Source organism: Oncorhynchus masou, chromosome 17 (genome assembly GCF_036934945.1).
Source record: "Oncorhynchus masou masou isolate Uvic2021 chromosome 17, UVic_Omas_1.1, whole genome shotgun sequence".
Lineage (NCBI taxonomy): Eukaryota > Metazoa > Chordata > Actinopteri > Salmoniformes > Salmonidae > Oncorhynchus > Oncorhynchus masou.
In genome coordinates this window covers 23,765,054-23,787,716 of record NC_088228.1, presented here as the reverse complement: position 1 = coordinate 23,787,716, position 22,663 = coordinate 23,765,054, and the positions used below count along the sequence as shown (strand labels likewise).

Below are 22,663 nucleotides of genomic sequence, written 5' to 3'. Positions count from 1 at the left end.
GGATTTTCTTCAGATCCATTAACCACATTTGAGAAATTAGTGCCATTTCCAAGCCTATTACACACACCAGCTCGGATTTAAAATGTTCTGTATATAACAGTGATTTAATATACCAGGGAGAGACGATCATGTTCCTCATGCTGGACTGGACCAGGCAAGCAGCAATGTTTTGACCATAGCACCAATAAAAGTAATCTCCTCTCAAAGAGATATAATGGTGATAGGCCTCAGGCTCTACTTCTCCTGCTTAGAGCATCCTCAGGCTTAGTGCTGCAATGATTGTGTGTTGTGTGAGGGTGGTGTATGTTCTGGGAGTCAGGTGAACATACTGTGATCCTGTGGAGAGAGTCTTTCTTGACATTGACCTTTGCTGGTATGTCCTGCCCTGACAGTGTTGGTACAGTAGATCAATGTGCGCTGTGAAAGTGATAAACACAGACCTGTGGTGCTCTTGAGCGTCTCCATGGTGGTGGTGGTGTGAATTATAGGCGTTCCAGGGGAGACATTGACCTTTATTGGTCTATGCAATGCTGACAGTAGTGTTTGTTTTTGCTCTTGAGGGTCTAATCGTGGTGGTGGATAGAGAAGACACTTCCTTTTGCTACAGTGGTATGACAGAGCAGTGTGTGTTTTGACTCGCCAGACAAACAGCGCAACAGATCAAATCAAATTGTATTGGTCACAAACATATTTAGCAGATGTTATTGAGGGTGTAGCGAAATGCTTGTTTTCCAACAGTGCAGTAGTATCTAACAAATCCCAACAATACACACACATCTAAAGTAAAATAAGGGAATTAAGAAATATATAAATATTAGGACAAGCAATGTCGGAGTGGCATTGACTAAAATACAGTATATACATACTGCTTTACTCATTTCATATGTAAACATTATTAAAGTGACTAGTGTTCCATTATTAAAGTGGCCAGTGATTCCATGTCTATAGGGAAGCAGCCTCTAAGGTGCAGGGTTGAGTAACCGGGTGGTATCCGGCTAGCTAACTGTCTGATGGCCTTGAGATAGAAGCTGTTTTTCAGTCTCTCGGTCCAAGCTTTGATGCACCTGTACTGACCTCGCCTTCTGGATGGTAGCGGGGTGAACAGGCCGTGGCTCGGGTGGTTGATGTCCTTGATGGTCCTTTTGGCCTGTGACATCGGGTGCCCCCGGTGATGGCTTGGGCAGACTGCACCACCCTCTGGAGAGCCCTGCGATTGCGTGCAGTGCAGTTGCCATATCAGGCGGTGATATCATCTGTAAAAGTTTGTGAGGGTCTTAGGGGCCAAGCCAAATTTCTTCAGCCTCCTGAGCTTGAAGAGACGCTGTTGCGCGTTCTTCACCACACTGTCTATGTGGGTGGACCATTTCAGATCGTCGGAACTTGAAGCTTTTCACCTTCTCTACTGTGTTCACGTCAGGAGAGTGCTTTCTCTGCTGTTTCCTGGAGTCCACAAGCATTTTTTACCCCCTTTTCGTGGTATCCAATTGTTAGTAGTTACTATCTTGTCTCATCGCTACAACTCCCGTACGGGCTCGGGAGAGACGAAGGTTGAAAGCCATGCGTCCCCCGAAACACAACCCAACCAAGCCGCACTGCTTCTTAACACAGCGTGCATCGAACCCAGAAGCCAGCCGCACCAATGTGTCGGAGGAAACACTGTGCACCTGGCGACCTGGTCCATCCCGCCACAGGAATCGCTAGTGCGCGATGAGACAAGGATATCCTTACCGGCCAAACCCTCCCTACCCTGGACGACACGAGGCCAATTGTGCGTCGCCCCATGGACCTCCCGGTCGATGCCGGCTGCGACAGAGCCTGGGCTCGAACCCAGAGTCTCTGGTGACACAGCCAGCACTGCGCCACCCAGGAGGCCTCTAGTCCACAAGCATTTTGATGACGTTGAGGGAGAAGTTATTTTCCTGGCACCACTCCGCCAGGGCCCTTAGGCTGTTTCGTCATTGTTGGTAATCAGGCCTCCAACTGTTGTGTCATCTGCAAACTTGATGATTACGTTAGAGGAATGTGTGGCCATGCATTCATGGGTGAACAGGGAATACAGGAGGGGGCTGAGCACGCACCCTTGTGGGGCCGCTGTGTTGAGGATCAGCGAAGTGGAGGTGTTTCCTATCTTCACCACCTGGGGGCAGCCCGTCAGGAAGTCCAGTTACACAGGGCGGGGTTCAGACCCAGGGCCTCGAGCTTAATGATGAGCTTGGAGGGCACTATACTGTTGAAGGCTGAGCTATAGTCAATGAACAGCATTCTTAGATAGGTATTCCACTTGTCCAGATGGGATTTGGCAGTGTGCAGTGCGATGGCATCATAGGTGGATCTATTTGGGCGCTATGCAAATTGAAGTGGGTCTAGGGTGTCAGGTAAGGTAGAAGCGATATGATCCTTAACTAGCCTTTCAAAGCACTTCATGATGATAGAAGTGGGTGCTACGGGGTGATAATCATTTAGTTCAGTTACCTTTGCTTTCTTGGGTACAGGAACAATGGTGTAAATATTGAAGTGGGACAGTAGACTGGGAGAGGGAGAGATTGAATATGTCCGTAAACACTTCAGCCATCTGGTCTGTGCATGCTCTGAGGACGTGGCTAGAGATTCCGTCCTGGCTGGCAGCCTTGCGAGGGTTAACATGTTTAAATGTCTTACTCACGTTTGCCAAGGAGAACGAGAGACCACAGTCCTTGAGAGCGAGCTACATCAGCCAATTTGTTATCCTCAAAGCGGGAGAAGAACGTGTTTAGCTTGTGCGGGAGCAAGACGTCGGTGTCCTCAATGTGGCTGGGTTTCCTTTGTAATCCGTGATTATCTATAGACCCTGCCACATACGTCTCGTGTCTGAGCTGTTGAATTACGACTCCACTTAATCTTTGTACTCACGTTTTGTCTGTTTGATTGCCTTATGGCGGGAATAACTATACTGTTTGTATTCAACCAAATTCCCAGTCACCTTGCCATGGTTAAATGTGGTGGTTCAAGTTTTCAGTTTTGCACAAATGCTGCCATCTATCCACGGTTTCTGATTTGGGTAGGTTTTAATAGTCACAGAGGGAACAACATACTCTATTCACTTCCTGATGAATGTGTTCGTGTTCACGTCGATGTTGTTCAACCTGGAACATATCCCAGTCCACGTGATCAAAACAATCTTGAAGAATGGATTCCGCTTGGTCAGACCAGCATTGAATAGACCGTAGCACGTTTACATCCTGTTTGAGTTTCTGCCTATAGGAAAGGATGAACAAAACGGAGTCAAGATCTGATTTGCCAAAGGGAGGGCGGGGGAGGGCCTTGTAGGCATCCCGGAAGTTGGAGTAGCAGTGGTCAAGTGTTTTAGCAGTGCGAGTACTACAGTCAATGTCTTGATAGAACTTTGGTAGCGTTTTCCTCAAATTTGCTTTGTTAAAATCCCAAGTTACAATAAATGCGGCCTCAGGATATGTGGTTTCCAGTTTGCACAAAGTCCAGTGTAGGTCTTTGAGGGCCGCCGTGGTATAACCGAAGAGAATTCTCGTGGGAGGTAATACGGTCGGCATTTGATTGTGAGGTATTCTAGTGTGGATGAACAAAATGACTTGAGTTTCTGTATGTTATCACAATCACACCATGAGTAGTTAATCATGAAACATACACCCCCGCCTTTCTTCTTCCCCCGGATAGTTCTGTTAGATATTCCTGTCTGTGCAATGTGCTGAGAACCCAGCTGGCTGTAAGGAGGGGGTTAGTATATTCGGACAGCCATGATTCTGTGAAACAGAGTATGTTACAGTCCCTGATGTCGCTCTAGAAGGACATCCTCAGAGACTGAACATTAGTGAGTAATATACTCGGCAGCGATGGATGGTGTGCACGCCTCCTGAGTCAGACTAGAAGTCCACTTCATATACCTCTTCTCTGCCGGTGGAGTTTTGGAGCAGACTCTGGGATAAGTTCAACTGCCCTGGGGGGTACGAACAAAGGATCCAATTCGGGAAAGGCGTATTCCTGGTCGTAATCTTGGTTACCGCCGCTCTGATATCCAAAAGTTATTTCCGGGCTGTATGTAATAACAAAAAACTTTCTGGGCTAATAATGTAAGAAATAAACTCAAAAAAACGAAATACTGCAAAGTTGCTTATGAGCTAAAAGCAGAGCTGCCATGTCTGTCAGCGCCATCTTGCCAGACTGACCTGTGACTAATCCGTGTGTATTGTAAGAGTGATTAACCAACTGACCTGTGCTGCTCTGGATGGTCCTGACAGTGGTGGTGGTGGTCCTGGGGGGTGAGGCGGGCAGCAGGGACATCCCCTCATCCTCGGAGCAGCCCTGGTCCATGGCCCTCACATAGCTGTGGCTACGCATGCGGAAGCAGCTCGGCATGGGCAGGTCCAACGCATCCATGGCCTGCGACTCCATCTCGCTGAACATCTGCTCACACACCTGCTCTATCTGCCCGTTCACCTCCACCTCACTCACCTGCAAGGGGACAGTGATTGGGGGACGATGGGGGAGAGAGAGGCGGTGCAGCACAACCAGATATCAAAATATCAGTATACTAATCCTAACCTGGGATACGCACCATAGAATAGCCACTTACCTAGAGTTTAATAGCCTTTAACATTTAACGCTGAGGGGCAGAGTAAACATATCTGGAATCATTAGGAGAAGTAAAGGGAGAAAACTACAACAGAAGAAGAGGAACCACAAAATAGCAGTAACAAGAGGAGGAAGAGTCGGAGGGAATGAGAGAGTGAGGGTCAATGTTAATTGGAGAACAAGCAAGTGCAGTGCCTAGAGAATGTTTGGGATGAGGAGGTGGCTTCATTCAGGGTCTAAACCAGAGTTAGGCATTCCCTTCTCAATTTGTCTTTCCTCAAATCCTGGCATACTCTCTCCTCGACTGCATTTCAAAAAACATTGGAGGAAAAGGGGGAGTAAGAGGGGAGTAACCTTGGATCTTCAAGAAAAGACTAATTGAGAAAAAGCCCTAGTCTATGAGGGTGAGGGGGTCTTGCAGTGGATCAGCGCAGAAACATAGGATCATGGGAGATGCAGGGGATGGGCCTGACAGTAGGTAAGATGAGTACCAGAGCATCTAAGATGGTTCAATAACATACTGTAGGTTTAGGTGGGATAAGGAGGGTTTGGATACAGTCTAAAGCATACCACTCCTACACAAAAAGATAAGAGCTTGAGGCGCTTTTGGCAAGACTAATGCTGAGATGTTTTGTAATTCCATCTGATTTTCACTGATAACTGAGGGAGGGTATTAAAGAAGAAACAGTTGGTGAATACTGATCCTTTATCCAAATATTTATTGCATTTTAGTTTGGGAGATGATTGTTCAGTGAGTTATATTTGTAATTTCAGACATGAAAAGCAAAGGGCATAAAGGTGACCGATTTTGGGTGACTTGTTTACTCCGAAATGGAATGTCCTTGGAATAGTTGAACATCAATAAGAATATGGTACAATACTTTGATTATTATCTTTGAATCAATCTTAAAATGATTATTTAGCTGAGAGTTAACATGAAGTAATGTGCATGACATACAGTACATTATGGAAGTCATATGATAATGGTTTATTTTTTATTATAATTGATTCTGTTATGCTATCTTTGAAATACTATGAAACAATTCACAACCGGTTTGAGAAGGCAGTGGGCTAGGATTTTTACACTGGTTGTAAAGGCAGACAACCGGAGCATTTTTACTGTATCAAAACACGTGAGAGTTTTAAATGATAAATGGAACGGTAGTTTCATTTGGCTTCTCCTCTTCGGTTGACTCTTGATGTTTGAGGGCTGAACATTGACATTGGTTTGAAATAAAAATTCATCTCATCGCTGGAGAGATGAATTTGTGGCTGAGTTAATGGCTGACTGGACGTGACTTTCCTCCCTTGCACAGACGTAGCACCAGAGATGGTGACGTAATGCCGGGAGCACCAACCTGGCTGATGGTGCTCATTGCCCTCATGTAACTCTCGTTTCGCGAGCGGTATTGGGGTGAGGAGAGCAGCGCTTTGGGGTCCAGGAGCCCTTTGGGGTCCAGGGTGTCCAGGCTCCTATTGATGGAAACTTCACTCACCGCCCGCAGGTAGCTGTGACTCCTGATCTGCAGCTTCGGAGAGTGTTCGTTGGAGATCCTGCCAATGAAGACAAGTCAACAAAGTTCAAACAGGTGTTAATAATATTGGCCTCCTGCCATTAGCCTGATCCCAGATCTGTTTGTGCATCTTCCCAACTCTTTGTCACTCATTGTGAGTTTGTGTGACATTGAGATGGCAAGATAGCACAATCAGGCTACTCTGATGTCATGGGCTCTCATAAATGTGGACGTCATTGATGCATGTTAGTTATAGTCTGATTCACTGTGATCAGCAGTCAAAGGTATGGTGCAGTAGTTATGTCTGATGGACAGATCAAAGAGAGACATTTCTGGAGCACTGGCAAGTTGTACCGGTGTCATAATTATAGTTTCATGAATCACAGCAACAGACTGGAACATTGTATGAAACAAATATTTTTTTTCCACACTAACAATGTTTCTTTAACATGCTGGGCTCTATTTTAACACAATGGTAAAGCTAAGTGCAGGCGGTAGCGCTATAGTTTCAGCGGTGTGTCAGAAATATTTTTAGCTATTTTCACGATTACAATTAACGGCGCGAAGGGGCTGGGTTTTGATGAATAAGCAAGTTGTGGGTGTGTTGAGGCTTGGTCTCTCACCGGTCAATCACAACATGCTCCATGGCGAAATAATGTATGTGGTAGCTTTAAGTTGTGTATTTACGTAATATTATGTATTGCCCTGGAATCAACTCCAATTCGAATGTTAGTCTGTTATAGTTTGATAAATGGCTTACAGAATTAAAATAACAATATGTAGACCTGTCTTTGCTAAATACGTTAACTTGAATCCATTTGCATTGTTCTAAGTAATTTCATGGCTTCAATAGCATTCACACTGATATATGGGCTAGGCATACTGTACATTCGATTATGTCTGAGCAAAAACATGACAAACATTGTCAATAAGCAAGATGAAATTAATTATTGATAAGGTCTAAAAAGAGAAAAACAATAAAAAGTTTAAAAACAAAACAACTCGTTTTAAATAGGCTATGTCACACTTACAGGCACCACAATGTATCCCTGTGGACATATAATATTAAAACAGCGAAGACTATGGAGGGTTTTACACACATCCAAACTGCTCTCAGTAGCTGGACAAAGATCCAATATAAAGAGAAAGGGAGAATGTCCACTGACCGTTATACTGCACCCAAATAGGCCTATTTTATGAACATAATCGGAAAAACATCTTACAGATCTGATCGCATTCACACATCTCCAGAAGTTCCATAAAACCAGGAAGATTAATCATTTTAATAAGTTTGGTTGTAATACAATGTAACGAAGAACAAGCTGTTGAAAAATACAACAATAAATACATGTAATGGTATCATAAAATGGCCAGGATATTAAAAAAAGACAGGCATTGCTGTTGAACCAGCCTTCACTATAGTAGGCCTAAGGGAGTGCTTGGGTTTTGAACAGATGGAACGTAAAACAAACCATTTTTACAGGTTACAGATAACTTCTAAATACAAGGTTCATCAGTATTCACCCAGGTACTCATCTCTCGTTTCATGTTGGGCATGGACACGTAGCCTACATCATGGAAGAGGTTTTACGCACGTCCAAAACGGGACCTGCATGGATAAAATAATGTGGGCCTGCCTACAATGCATAGATAAAAAGTGAATGTCAGCTCACTGTTTTACTCCTCTCAAACATCATATTTTAATAAAGCTTTGGTGATTAAGATTTATTTCCAAGCGGTCTCAGGAGCCAACCCCTTTATCGACAGTCTTGACTACTTTGAGATTGCATTGGGCAGACAAAACAAGGCTTCATTGAGAGGGTGGGAGGGTATGCACACCAAAAGCACTTTAGGCTACTCTTGTTTCATGTGCATATGGGCAGTGCGCGTCACGGCTGAATAGGCTAAGTTTCCGCTGTCAAAATTCATGCCATAACCAGCTTTTGGTTGGTTTTAAATATCCATATCAGCGCTGCCAGAAATTAGCACTTTGGATCAGGTTATTAAGGACACGCCTAAAAGATTTCTACCCTGCCCATCTGAGCGCAAGCGAGCTAAAATAAGACGGGTTAATTGCTGAACCTGGCGTTAGAGCTGGAAAATGTCAGAGCGCCAGTTTTTACGTGACGAAATTGCAAACTAACGTCCGTTTGACACTAGCGCCGCCTTAACACCAGACGAAAATAGAGCCCGCTGTGTCTCATTTTCACCATCAAACAAAATCAAACCAGGTGAAATTAGATCGCAACAATGTGTCTGATCCCCTCTCATCAAGACGGGCTCAGTGCACGTCACATTCACATCAGATTTGCTTAAACCTCAATCTGAGAATTTAAATACGTCCAACGAATCTCTTGATTGATTGACTTGATGTTTGTCCACTCTGCTCCTTGCATGTATTATAATATGCATGGTTTTAAAATAGACCCTGGTTACAGCTGCAAAGCCCTACCTCCATTATGCACTCTCCCATAAAGCAGGTCGAGCCAGCCATCGACCACAGTGCTGAGGAGAAACAGCTAAATTCACTTAAGGCCACCCACGCAACACTCTAAGCAGCAGCAGTGAGGGAAGCCAAGCAGACAAGACAGCTAGGACAGTGCTGGGTTGGGTTGGCACTTGAGAAACTCTGTGTCTAAACTTGGTCTGCTCTGCTGCTGCAGCATGGTTCATTCGGTTCAGAAACTTCTACTGAAACTCCACTGTGGTCCAAAAAGCCTTCTGGGAGCTGGACTCCGAATCCAGCAGAACAAAAGAAATTGAAAAAGTTGGGACCTAAAGTGCTTGAAGGGCCAAGCTGCGGATTCCTCGGTGTTTGGCTCTAAAGGGGTTTGGTTATGCCTGATGTCACTGAAGCAGAAACATTTTGGCTTATTTTACACCAATCAGAGTTGGGGTTGTGTCGTCCTTTGACATATGTGCTGCGTGCTCTCCTTCCTTCACATTAGCCTCCTCTATGACTATCACTGTACTGTACTATCAATGGCATGAAATAGCACTGCGTCATAAATGGTATTGCAATCAATGTTCACAGTAGTACAGTACTTGTACACCATGTAGTAGATCTCACAATATACTTGATGCAATATGGCAAATAAAAACACATAAACCAACACACTGGTCATTAGTCATAAGACTCTTGATCATTCCAAAGCAAATGATATGAGACAGCAATGGGATTCATGACAAAGCATATTTGTGTCTCTCTGGTATTATATCCCTAGGATTTCTTGATTACCATTTGGTAACAAGAATCACATGACTGTGGTGCATTATCTAACAAGCACTGAAGGAAAACAGGTAAACGTCAAGAATACGCACGCACAAACACAGAAATGTGGGACACGTACAAAACATTGACTTATCAAACATTACCATAACATTATCAATAAATTAAACCAAACCGGCCTATACAATAACTGCATCAAAATGGAAATAACATAAATGAATGACACATAAATAATAATAACATAAATAACATAAATGAATGACACATAATTAATAATAACATAAATAACATAAATGAATGACACATAAATAATAATAACATAAATAACATAAATGAATGACACATATCCTCTGCCTGTAATCCAAGTCAGACAAAACAGCAATGAGGTTCCATTCTGTGAGTGCAGGCTAATTAATGTAATTACTCACCATACCTTCTCCAGCAGTGTGGGTACTTAGAGATAGAGACATGCATGGTGTGTTTGAGAAGAATCTAATTCATATCCCTGCTGTTAGTGAAAGGTCCAGGGAGCCTAGATACTACTGTAGGCCTATGTCATAGAGGGACAAAGAAAGAAATGCCAAACTATTAAACTATCTTCTTTTGTGTAATAAGTCAACCTTGTTCTTGTTGATTGGGAAGGTGATTTATCAGTGTAGATTATCACATCATTACTCCACACAGTGGAGCAATAGGCTGCACCATGCGTTTACACAGGCAGCCCAATTATGATCTTTCTTCCACTAACTGGTATTTTGACCAGTCACATCAAATCTGTTGTTTCAGTGCTGACCTGATTCGTCAAAAGACCAATTAGTGAAAAAACATATCAGAATTGGGCTGCCTGTGTAAACGCAGTCCGAGGGCCAGCCAAACTGTTTCTAGCACCTAGTGGAATACAGAACTGGAACAAAATAACTAGGAGAGGCACAGTACACTATCAAAGGCTAAGAAGTATGCAGACCTTCAGACAAAAAGCCAATACAAGCAGAGTTCAGAAAATGGATCACAGCCATGTTTTTCACTTATGTTGTCCTTCAACCAATACCTTTAGTGAAACGTTTGTCAAAGATCCCTTTCACATTTGCATTGAGATCATTGTATTGCTCAGGGATTGACAGATTTGTTCATTGTGCACATTGCAATGAACCAATAAGACTAGAATTAAGATCATTAACTGAAATGTTAATTTACACAGGTGTTTTTCACTTTAGCCACTTCATGTAAAACTAGGAGAACCTTACATTCATTTCCCCTGGTGTTTGAAACGTTAATACTCTTTACTCATCGAGTGGAAAAGGATGCAGAGGGGATGTATAAAGCACCAGGCTGGGTTGTCTTTTGACTTGGATGGCGCTTAAATAAATTCACAAATGCGAGCTGTACGCCCCAGATATGTCAGAGTGATACTGAAGGCTACGAGCAGCCTCTCTATATAATGGTATCAAATTATCCACCACTCGAAGGGAGTCCAAAGTACCATTAAAGCTGGAGGTTGGAGAACCTCATCCTGTCACTGTTGTCCGATTTATTCACGCTATGCTTCTACACCACTGCAGTAAAACATTCCAGTAGGTACATCCCATGCCCCAAAGAATTCAACATCATAAGAACTATGATAGTTAGTTACATTCATTTAAAGTTAAAGTTATTTTCAAATTAGTTAAAGAGAGGAGTCTTACTTTAAGGTGGTCATTTCAGTCAGTGATGGCTGGGTGGCTTTGAGATAGCTGGCCCGTCGACCTTGGGCCTGGATCTTTGGACACAGCTTAGGACTTTCTTCTGAGTCTCCGCTGTCTTCATCCTCTGCCATAGCCTTCACGTAGCTGCCGCTGCGCATGCGCCGACACGGGATATCGTCCTCCTTCCCCTCCAGAGGTGAGAAGCCACTCCACTCATCCTGGGGCACCTGTGGGGATAGGGAAGGTGACAACAGGGCTTCAGGCACCTCCATGGATGACTGCATGGTGCCAGGTACCATCCACCTGGTCCAGTCCGGCAAACGAGGCGTCACAACTATATCCAACACAGTCAGATGCGCCTCTATTTATCTCTCTGTCTCGTACTGAGCGTTGACGGTAATAGGTAATTAAGAGACTGGTGTGAGTTCGCATGATTACACTTAAAACCCTTTCCTGACAACCTGGGCATCTGTTAGCTTGGAGTCTCCCTATGGGCACAGCCTTATGAACAGGATGCTCACAGAGAACTAGGGTGTCAGGGTGGTATGACATTTTAATTAATATGACTGACTACTATTGTGGGTTAAGGAAAATAAATGATTGAAGGAGAAACAATGAGCTAGCCATATATATGGGCTAAACTAAATATTATAACTAGGGCACAAACACAACCTGAGCTGAAACTATTGTTAGTTGCTTAATAGATGAAGTACTAATATGAATACAACTAAATCCACTCCTCCATACTGAGAGGAATTATGGCGGCCTTGGCTCAAAAAGGTTAATTCAGACACTTTGAAAACATTTGTTACCAGAGAGTATCAATTTATCTTCCAATGATATACCTTATTTGGGTAGTTAGCATAGAGCATACAAAAATACTTTGGAGACTAAGTTGATGCTGGAGAAGAGAGAATCCCACTCCTCTGAAGTCTTAGTAATTACATGAATCACTACAGAGGGAGAGGAGCCTTGGTAACTCAGGAGAAAGCCAGAGCAGAGCAGGCTAGGATGCTAGGGCCTTTGACGTCAGAGCAGAAATGAGCAGGTTGTATATAAAAGGAGGCTGTGGAGGCAGAGCGACTCAACCGCTAAGCGGCTCTATGCCCACACACTACAACACAGTACACACCGTGCTTGTTCTGCCTGTGTCCCCTGCTCGTCACAGAAATAGGCCTATCTTCACAAGTTCACACAGACCCACATGTACCTTAGCTACCATACTGGATGTGTTCAGTGCTTTGTTGTTGTGATAACTCCACTATAACAGCTCTGTTTACTTTTATCTACTGTACCGAAATGGTCAATGCACATGGTGTAGGGCTGAATAGTTCAAGATCTGAATGTTGTGTTGCTTGGCTACTGCGGTAGCAAATAATTTATGAGTTATAAGAATATGTCAGTAATTGAGTACTGTATGTTTGTGTATTTGTCACTGGGTTAAACCTGTTGAACTGTTTGTTTGGGCATATATGTACAGAATACAGTATCCATAATACTTTAGTATACATAACTCAACAACTCTACTCACAACATAACATTGACAGCAAAACAACTACACTAATTTAGAAGTTTTGATTTCAGAAAAGCTGCATAACATTTTGGGCATCAATTCTCCCATGGCACTGAACTTATGGACATAACTGGTCTCCATTTGTACTAATAATGCAGCCACTGCTATCCTATCCCAGCCTTCAACTCAAACCTGCCAATAATGTTGGTAGGTGTTTCTATGGTAACAGGGTAACTATATTACAGTAGAAAAAGATAGCAGGATATGAGGGAGTAAATGGGAAACATCTATGCAGACCAATACTCCAAGTCGGTATTCACGTAATAAGAAGGAATTCCACTCGACCACGCACACAAATTGGGAAAACAAACATTCTTTCCTATTGACCCCAATCGTAAAAGAGTCACATTTGTCGCTGATCTATTGTTATACAGAGATAACAAGACATGCCGGAAAGCTGCTGTGTTGTTCCAACGTACATGCAAACAGGTAAAACAAATCCCGAACTACGGTTCGCAATGCTCCCACGTAGGGAAGTAGAGCCTGCTAGAAGAGCCCTGAGGGTTCAGGCTATTGGGAGAGTGGGAAATGTGGGGACCATGTGTCCAAGTAGGCTTCACATACTGTAGCTGTGTGTGTGGAAAACATTTCATCACAGGTAAGACATTTAACTTGTTTAGTATAGTCCGTTTGTAACGCCCTTCACTACTTGCAGCTGTATAGTCTGTTTGTTTGTGTTATTGGTCTTGGCTAGCTTAATGTTCGGGTTGGTAGCTAACTAGCACTCACTCACGTGGCACCATCATGAAAAGGGGCATGAGGGAAGCCAAACAATTTTCAGTATTTAGAAAACTCGGGAGCAGGCAATGTTAAAAAGTAATCTTTAGTCATGTTCTACTTTTCTTAAATGTAGTTTCGTAATTCACTAAAACAAGCAGACAAGAAAATTGTGTTCGAAAAAGGCGAGATATTTGCTGTGAGCCAATTGGGTAACCTAGGTTACCACAGGTTATTTTCTGTAATTCTGACTACTGACTGTCCAAACAGCAAGTGACTAAATAGTATTTGTGTGTGTTCAGACAGCGGTCATCTGCTGACAAGGCTTTGCTAGTAGTCATAGTAACAACAGGTGTGTGCGCAGTGGTGTACGTTGATTGATGGTGGTGCTACTGCTTCCTATCCCTCAGAAGTGATGTAGCAAGCTAAGGTGACACCATTGCCTGCTATGGACGTTTCACAGTTGCTTTGAATGTTCAAAATCATTGTGTAATAAACACTTTTAAAGCCTCAAAGGATAAGATGATCCAACTTTCAAAACGAGTCTTAGCTAGGTAGCTTTCTAGCACATTCAATAATTTGTTTGTGAAACATTAACAAGCTAGTTAGCTACCACATGTTCAATGCCAAATAGTCTAAAAACCACTTGAGGGCAAATAAATTAGAATGGACCGCTCAGACTTCAAGTCACATGGCCAGGAATCAGTTTGGGATCTGACTTCAAACCACCTAAAAAAGGTGGTTTGAAATGTGACTTGAAATATCTGATTCCATGTGCTTTTTGGCTGTTCAGACTGCAGGAAAAATAACATATTTGAATCGGATATGCAAATAAATAGGATATTTTTATTACCCCCCTTTTCATGATATCCAATTGCGATCTTGTTTCATCGATGCAACTCCCCAACGGGCTTGGGAGAGGCGAAGGTCGAGTCAAACAATGCTCCTTAACACCCGCCTGCTTAACCCGGAAGCCAGTCGCACCAATGTGTCGGAGGAAACACCATTCAACTGACAACCTAAGTCAGCCTGCAGGCGCCCGGCCCGCCATAAGGAGTAGCTAGAGCCATGATGAGCCAAGTAAAGTCCCCCTGGCCAAACCCTCCCCTAACCCTCCCCTAACCCGGACGATGCTGGGCCAAATGTGTGCCGCCCTATGGGACTCCCAGTCACTACCAGTTGTGATACAGCCTGTGATCGAACCTGAGTCTGTAGTGATACCTCAAGCACTGCACTGCAGTGCCTTAGACCGCTGCGCCACTCAGGAGGCCCCAAATCAATAGGATTTGAGTCACTTCAAACTGCCAATGTGAACGCGGCTTTAGAGACTTACCCAGAAAGACTCACATCTGTAAACGCTGCCAAAGGTGGTTCTACAAAGTATTGACTCAGGGGTGTGAATACTTCTCTAAATGAGGTAATTAATTTTCAATAAAGTGACAAAAATAAAACATGTTTTCACTTTGTCATTATGGGGTATTGTGTGCAGATGGGTGAGAAAAAATATATTTAATCCCTTTTGAATATAGACTGTAACACAACAAAATGTGGAATAAGTCAAGGGGTGTGAATACTTTCTGAAGGCACTACTACCGGTGACTTTTTATGTATAAACCCACCTCATCGAATACAGTACCCCTGCACATTGAATAAGGTGCTGGCACTGACCTCTATATACTACTTGGCGTTCGTATATATTTCTTTAAATCTCATAGGAGAAGCTTGTGTTTTTTATTTAATTTAAGTTTTTATCGTATTTTCTATATTATTTGTGATGCACCGATATTACATTTTTGGCAGATACCTATATCCGACATTTGTCTTGCCAAAAAACCCTGGTCTTTTAAGCATTCTAGTACAGTTAAATAGTTAACACACACAGCGGTCTAAGGCACTGCATCTCAGTGCAAGAGGTGTCACTGGTTCGAATCTAGGCTGTATCACATCCGGCAGTGATTGGCAGTACCATAGAGTGGCGCACAATTGGCTTGAGTTTGTTGAAGAACTGACTTGCCTAGTTAAATAAAGGTTACACACACACACACCAAAAAGTTATTTTGTTGGCATCTACGTATGTCCCCCATTACCAGTAAAACTTCATCAAAACCTATTTCGTTCACTTACTTGCTGTGCTGATTCGTTGTTCAGTCGTTTCATTCTCAACCAGGATTTCTATGGAAATTGACACGTCAAACAACGTTACTTGACACGTCAAACAACGTTACTTGACACGTCAAATAGTGATTGTTGACCAATCAGGACCTGAATATGACTGCATGTTACATAATAATTTAACGCATTCATTGATTGACATAGTTATTAGACATTGATTACACTATCACTCGTATTTCATATGTCACAACGATTCATCAATACGTATGCTATGATGCTGGTAAGCAAGCATTTTGCTACACTCGCATTAACATCTGCTAACCATGTGTATGTGACCAATAAAATTTGATTTGATAAAGTTGTATTGCACACCTAGTGTTGGTCGTAAAAAAAAGCTAGCTAGCTCATGACAAAATGACAATCTAGGTGTCATCTAAAAGAACCTTAATTTATAAAACAGATTAATGGTGGTCGGACCCATCTATGTGAAGCTAGACACAATAAGGATTAGCCACAATAGTGGACTTTGAGGTTAGCCTTCAAAATAAAAGTATGGCCGGCCCGGTCGATCCTCAGTAGCCAGATGAAGATAGCTGGCTGCTTATAACGTTTTGCTCTGGACAACAGGGTAAGTAGCTGGCTAGCTATTTATTTTCATGAATGAAAGTTTAATGTCAATAGGCTAACAACAAGTGGCAACCTAGCTAATACTTACTCACAAGGATTCCTAAATCATTGCTAAGAAAAATGAAAATGACTGCAGTTTCTACTGGTCATTGTTTTCAGGCTGGTTGTATTGGCGCTAGCTAGGTACCAAGCTAAAGCTAGCTATCCCAGAAGTTGCGGTTGAACACATTATGCTTCATTACCAACGCAGTATTGTAAGCACATCATTCGTGGCCGGTGTTTGCTTGTTTTCAGACTTTTTTGTACAGCTTTGACAGTACTACTGTATATGTTTTGACACGCAAGAACCAAAAGGCATTCCATAGTATATATGTCGTGAAGCTAATAGCAGTGACGCTATTACTGTGCAACATCTGGAAAAAAAGCGCACTTGGTAGTATGTAACAGTGCTCGACCAGTCAGCGAAAGCCAACATCATCCACGACAGAGAACGGTTGATTGTCAAGGGCAATGAATTCAATTATCTTGGCTTTAATGGATTTTGCCTTTGAGTTGTCTCGCTGAAATTCTCTTACCCTTCCAAATGACTGCTCGACTTATTGACTGCTCAATCCACACAGCAGACATTGTGGGCAAGGTTAGGAATGCTGTGTTGCACGTGTAGTGCAAAACTTTACATGGCGTCATTACTTCATATAGGTATGCACGGTAACTGTGACATCGGTTTTTAACATCGGCATTAAACTATCGGGCCAATACCAATGTTGGCATTTTCAGCTAATATCGTCCGATTCTGATATGTTCACCGATATATCGTGCATATCTAATTATTATTGTTAATATTATCATCATCATCACTGCATTGTTGAGATGAGCTCTCACGGTAATAATTTCAATGTACTGTTTTACATCTGTTGTATCCTGTGCATGTGGCAAATAAACTTTGAACCTAGAAACTGCTGACCAATGGTCTGCTTTCAGACACTTTTGTACTTGGTATGGGGTCAAGAAAACGATGCCTGATTATACATTTAATTTTTGCAATAGCAATTTAGCCTCTAGCACAGCGTTATTGTATGTGAGTGATCTAGTACAGTCGAAATCAGAAGTTGACATACAGTTAGGTTGGAGTCATAAAAACTAGTTGTTAACAACAATTGTTAACAGACAGATTATTTCACTTCTAATTCACTGTATCACAATTTCTGTGGGTCAGAAGTTTATATACACTAAGTTGACTGACTTAAAACAGCTTGGAAGATTCCAGAAAATTATGTCATGGCTTTAAATAGGCTAATTGACATAATTCTAGTCAATTGGAGGTGTGCCTGTGGATGTATTTCAAGGCCTACCGTCAAACTCAGTGCCTCTTTGCTTGACATCATAGGGAAATCAAAAGAAATCCGCCAATACCTCAGAAAAAAAATTATAGACCTGGTCTGGTTCGCCCTTGGAAGCAATTTCCAAATGCCTGAAGGTACCACATTCATCCGTACAAACAATAGTATGCAAGTATAAACACATTGGGACCATGCAGCCACTATACCGCTCAGGAAGGAGACGCGTTCTGTCTCCTAGAGATTAACGTACTTTGGTACAAAAAGTGCAAATCAATCCCAGAACAACAGCAAAGGACCCTGTAAAGATGCTGGAGGAAACAGGTACAAAAGTATCTATATCAACAGTAAAACAAGTCTTATATCGACATAACCTGAAATGCCGCTCAGAAAGGAAGAAGACACTGCTCCAAAACCGCAATCAAAAAGCCAGACTACAGTTTGCAACTGTACGTGGGGACAAAGATCGTACTTATGGTCTGATGAAACAAAAATAGAACTGTTTGGCCATAATGACCATCGTATGTTTGGAGGAAAAAAGGGGATGCTTGCAAGCCGAAGAACACAATCCCAACCGTGAAGCAAGGGGGTGGCAGCATCATGTTGTGCGGGGTGCTTTGCTGTAGGAGGGATGGCATCATGAGGTAGGAAAATTATGTGGATATATTGAAGCAACATCTGAAGACATCAGTCAGGAAGTTAAAACTTGGTTGCAAATGCATATTCCAAATGGACAATGACCCCAAGCATACTTCCAAAGTTGTGGCAAAATGGCTTAAGGACAACAAAGTCAAGGTATTGGAGTGGCCATCACAAAGCCCTGACCTCAATCCTATAGAAAATGTGTGGGCAGACCTGAAAAAGTGCGTGCGAGCAAGGAGGCCTACAATCCTGACTCAGTTACATCAGCTTTGTCAGGAGGAATGGGCCAAAATTCGCCCAACTTATTGTGTGAAAGAAATAAAAGCTGAAATAAATCACTCTTTACTATTATTCAGACATTTCAAGTTCTTAAAAGAAAGTGGTGATCCTAACTGACCAAAGAGAGGGAATTTTCACTAGGATTAAATGTCAGGAATTGTGCAAAACTGAGTTTAAATGTAGTTGGCTAAGGTGTATGTAAACTTCCGACTTCAACTGTACATTCCATCTTTGCCTTGTTCAAATGTTTAAAGCAGTGGTTCTTAACCTTGGAGGTACTGAACCCCACCAGTTTCATATGCGCATTCACCGAACCCTTCTTAATTGGAAAAATAAAATATGATTTTTTCAAATTCAAAACATAGGTACAGTGCCTTGCGAAAGTATTCGGCCCCCTTGAACTTTGCGACCTTTTGCCACATTTCAGGCTTCAAACATAAAGATATAAAACTGTATTTTTTTGTGAAGAATCAACAAGTGGGACACAATCATGAAGTGGAACGACATTTATTGGATATTTCAAACTTTTTTAACAAATCAAAAACAAAAATTGGGCGTGCAAAATTATTCAGCCCCTTTACTTTCAGTGCAGCAAACTCTCTCCAGAAGTTCAGTGAGGATCTCTGAATGATCCAATGTTGACCTAAATGACTAATGATGATAAATACAATCCACCTGTGTGTAATCAAGTCTCCGTATAAATGCACCTGCACTGTGATAGTCTCAGAGGTCCGTTAAAAGCGCAGAGAGCATCATGAAGAACAAGGAACACACCAGGCAGGTCCGAGATACTGTTGTGAAGAAGTTTAAAGCTGGATTTGGATACAAAAAGATTTCCCAAGCTTTAAACATCCCAAGGAGCACTGTGCAAGCAATAATATTGAAATGGAAGGAGTATCAGACCACTGCAAATCTACCAAGACCTGGCCGTCCCTCTAAACTTTCAGCTCATACAAGGAGAAGACTGATCAGAGATGCAGCCAAGAGGCCCATGATCACTCTGGATGAAATGCAGAGATCTACAGCTAAGGTGGGAGACTCTGTCCATAGGAAAACAATCAGTCATTTATTGCACAAATCTGGTCTTTATGGAAGAGTGGCAAGAAGAAAGCCATTTCTTAAAGATATCCATAAAAAGTGTCGTTTAAAGTTTGCCACAAGCCACCTGGGAGACACACCAAACATGTGGAAGAAGGTGCTCTGGTCAGATGAAACCAAAATTGAACTTTTTGGCAACAATGCAAAACGTTATGTTTGGTGTAAAAGCAACACAGCTCATCACCCTGAACACACCATCACCACTGTCAAACATGGTGGTGGCAGCATCATGGTTTGGGCCTGCTTTTCTTCAGCAGGGACAGTGAAGATGGTTAAAATTGATGGGAAGATGGATGGAGCCAAATACAGGACCATTCTGGAAGAAAACCTGATGGAGTCTGCAAAAGACCTGAGACTGGGACGGATATTTGTCTTCCAACAAGACAAAGATCCAAAACATAAAGCAAAATCTACAATGGAATGGTTCAAAAATAAACATATCCAGGTGTTAGAATGGCCAAGTCAAAGTCCAGACCTGAATCCAATCGAGAATCTGTGGAAAGAACTGAAAACTGCTGTTCACAAATGCTCTCCATCCAACCTCACTGAGCTTGAGCTGTTTTGCAAGGAGGAATGGGAAAAAATGTCAGTCTCTCGATGTGCAAAACTGATAGAGACATACCCCAAGCAACTTACAGCTGTAATCGCAGCAAAAGGTGGCGCTACAAAGTATTAACTTAAGGGGGCTGAATAATTTTGCACGCCCAATTTTTCAGTTTTTGATTTGTTAAAAAAGTTTGAAATATCCAATAAATGTCGTTCCACTTCATGATTGTGTCCCACTTGTTGTTGATTCTTCACAAAAAAATACAGTTTTGTATCTTTATGTTTGAAGCCTGAAATGTGGCAAAAGGTCGCAAAGTTCAAGGGGGCCGAATACTTTCGCAAGGCACTGTATGTATTTGACTGGTGCACAAAATGAACCGTGCATCAACATCACTGTGTTCAAAGAACAAAATCATCAAAACATGATCTTCATACAAAAACATAATAATGAATATTTACTGCAAATCAATGTGACTTCTGCTGTTGTCTTTCAGAGACCAGTTCAGAAATGTGCGGCTTCACCTTGCAAGTGCCACTCATGTCATTTTCGCAACAAAGTCTGTTCCTTTTCTTCGTTTTTATGTCCAGCATCCTCGAAAAGGATTGCTCGCAAAGATATGTTGTAACAAACGGTATGAAAATCTCCAGAGCTTTCTTAGCAATAACAGGGTACGTTACCATTTGTTGACACCAAAACGTTGAAAGCGTTGTTGTTTGGAAGAGTTGCTGTTGAACCTGGCTCTGCTGAATTTCAATGATTTCATCGAGGTATTCATCATTGACATCTGTTGTCTCAACACTAAACGTGAACGGCTGTCTCACCCATGCTGGATATGACTCTCTTGTAGAGAAGTATCCGTCGAGAGACTTTGCAAGCTCATCTAAGTGCGTGGCAATTGCTTGCTTCAGTTCCGCGGGTACAGAAATGTCTCTCCGATTCCAGATACATCTTCGATCTTACTTACAGTTGTCCAGCAGGGGAAAGTTTGCAAAGTTATTGTTCTCGGTTCATCGTTTGCATAACGGTAGCTTTTTTTGAAAAGCCTTCAGGTTTTCCTCCGCTTCGATGATGTTGTCTCCACCGCCCTGCATCTTTTGATTGAGATGATTGAGAGCTGCGAAGATATCAGCCATGTACGCTAAAATGATAATGAACTCAGAATTGTTGAAGCAATCTGCACGACAATGTTGGTGCTCTTGCAAAAACAGGGCGAATTCCACACGCACGGCAAAAACACGATTCAGCACCTGTCCCCGGGATAACCCACGAACGGTAGAATGGTACAGAAGTACCTCGAATTCAGAGCCCATTTCTTTACACAGCTCACTGAAGATGCGATGCCGCAGAGCACTAGTTCGCACATAGTTCACGCATTCCACTACAATTTTTAATACTTCTGCCAGTTTTAGAGGCAAGGTTTTTGTTGCCAAAGCATGCCTGTGCAGAATCTAATGCGTAACAATGATGTGTGGTGCATCGGCTTTCACTAGCGCACCAAAACCAGACTTTCTTCCCAGCATGACTGGAGCTCCGTCCGAACAAACTGCAGAAACCATATCCCACGAAAGATTGTTGTCTTTGAAGAAGTCATCCACAAGTTTCTTCACATCGGCTGCCTTAGTTGTTGTTGTAAGAGGCTTACAAAATAAAACAATCTTCCTTTATCACGTCGTCTTTCACATAGCGCACGAATACAGCAAGCTGGCTTAGATTGGAAACGTCTGTGGTCTCGTCGAGTTGAAGGCTGAATTTTGCCGGGCTTAAAATCAGATCTGCAACTACTTGAGCCAAGATGTCTTTGCTCATGTCCTCTATTCTGTTGCTGATGGTGTCATTTGAAAGAGGAATTTGGGATAACTTAACTTCAGCCTCTTTTCCCAACATGATATTCGCCATCTTCAACACAGCTGGTTTTATGAGTGTTTCACCAATGGTGTGTGGTTTGCCCTGTTTTGTGATCAGGTAAGCAACTTTGGACGATGCTGTGAGGATCGGTTTGTTGATGGGTACAAAGCCGAGAACAGGCAGAGTAGCCTTTTCATCTGGCTCTCTTCACCTTGAATTCAGCGAGCGTTTTGTTCTTGTATTTTCCATCTCCATGCAGCTTAAGGAAGTGTTCTCTTAGTTTTGCCGGTGCTAGACTAGAATTGCTCAACTTGGCATTGCAAATCATGCAGTTAGGACGCTGACTCCCATCACGTTCCATTATACATGTGAATCCATATTGTACATATTCGTCTGACCACTTTCTTTTTTTGCTCGACATAGTAAGTATGAAGGGGTTAAAATATTAAGAAAGAAATCACAAGACGTACCATCACGACAGTCACAAGTCGACTACTGAGCGCACCAAATTCCCTGCAGCACAGATAGGCCAAGCGATGTAGCGTGATCACCTGCAGCCAATGATAGCCAAGCGGGGTGTGTCATCACGAATCATATGAATTGGATGTGTCTTGACCTCCGCCGAACCCCTGAGACTGACTCACCGGTCGAACCCAGGTTAAGAAACACTGGTTTAAAGGATTATAGTGCAGTCTCAGGATACAAATTAAAACAATGACAAAAGTGAGGTAATGCTGAATAATATGGATCATGCGACTATTAGAAATCTTTTTTGACCTCTGAAATAGTCACAGGAGGGTTTTAACTACCTTGGTAACATGTAAGGAAAGAATGTTATACTTTTGTGAAAGATAATCATAGGACTATACTAAATATA

General features: G+C 42.4%; 1 protein-coding gene across 2 annotated transcripts in view; it reads right to left on the bottom strand.

Annotated features, from left to right (window-relative positions):
* Positions 1 to 22,663, bottom strand: part of LOC135558724 (disks large-associated protein 1-like) — a 121,411-nt gene that overhangs the window by 15,598 nt on the left and 83,150 nt on the right. Inside the window, exons 4-6 of one of the 2 annotated variants that reach the window (XM_064992800.1) lie at positions 11,010 to 11,236; positions 5,943 to 6,138; positions 4,224 to 4,464 (exon numbers count right to left, since the gene is read on the bottom strand). In XM_064992800.1, the coding sequence (XP_064848872.1) occupies positions 4,224 to 4,464; positions 5,943 to 6,138; positions 11,010 to 11,236 (664 nt within the window). The remainder of the gene's footprint in view (positions 1 to 4,223; positions 4,465 to 5,942; positions 6,139 to 11,009; positions 11,237 to 22,663) is intronic. The other variant, XM_064992799.1, reaches the window with a different exon arrangement.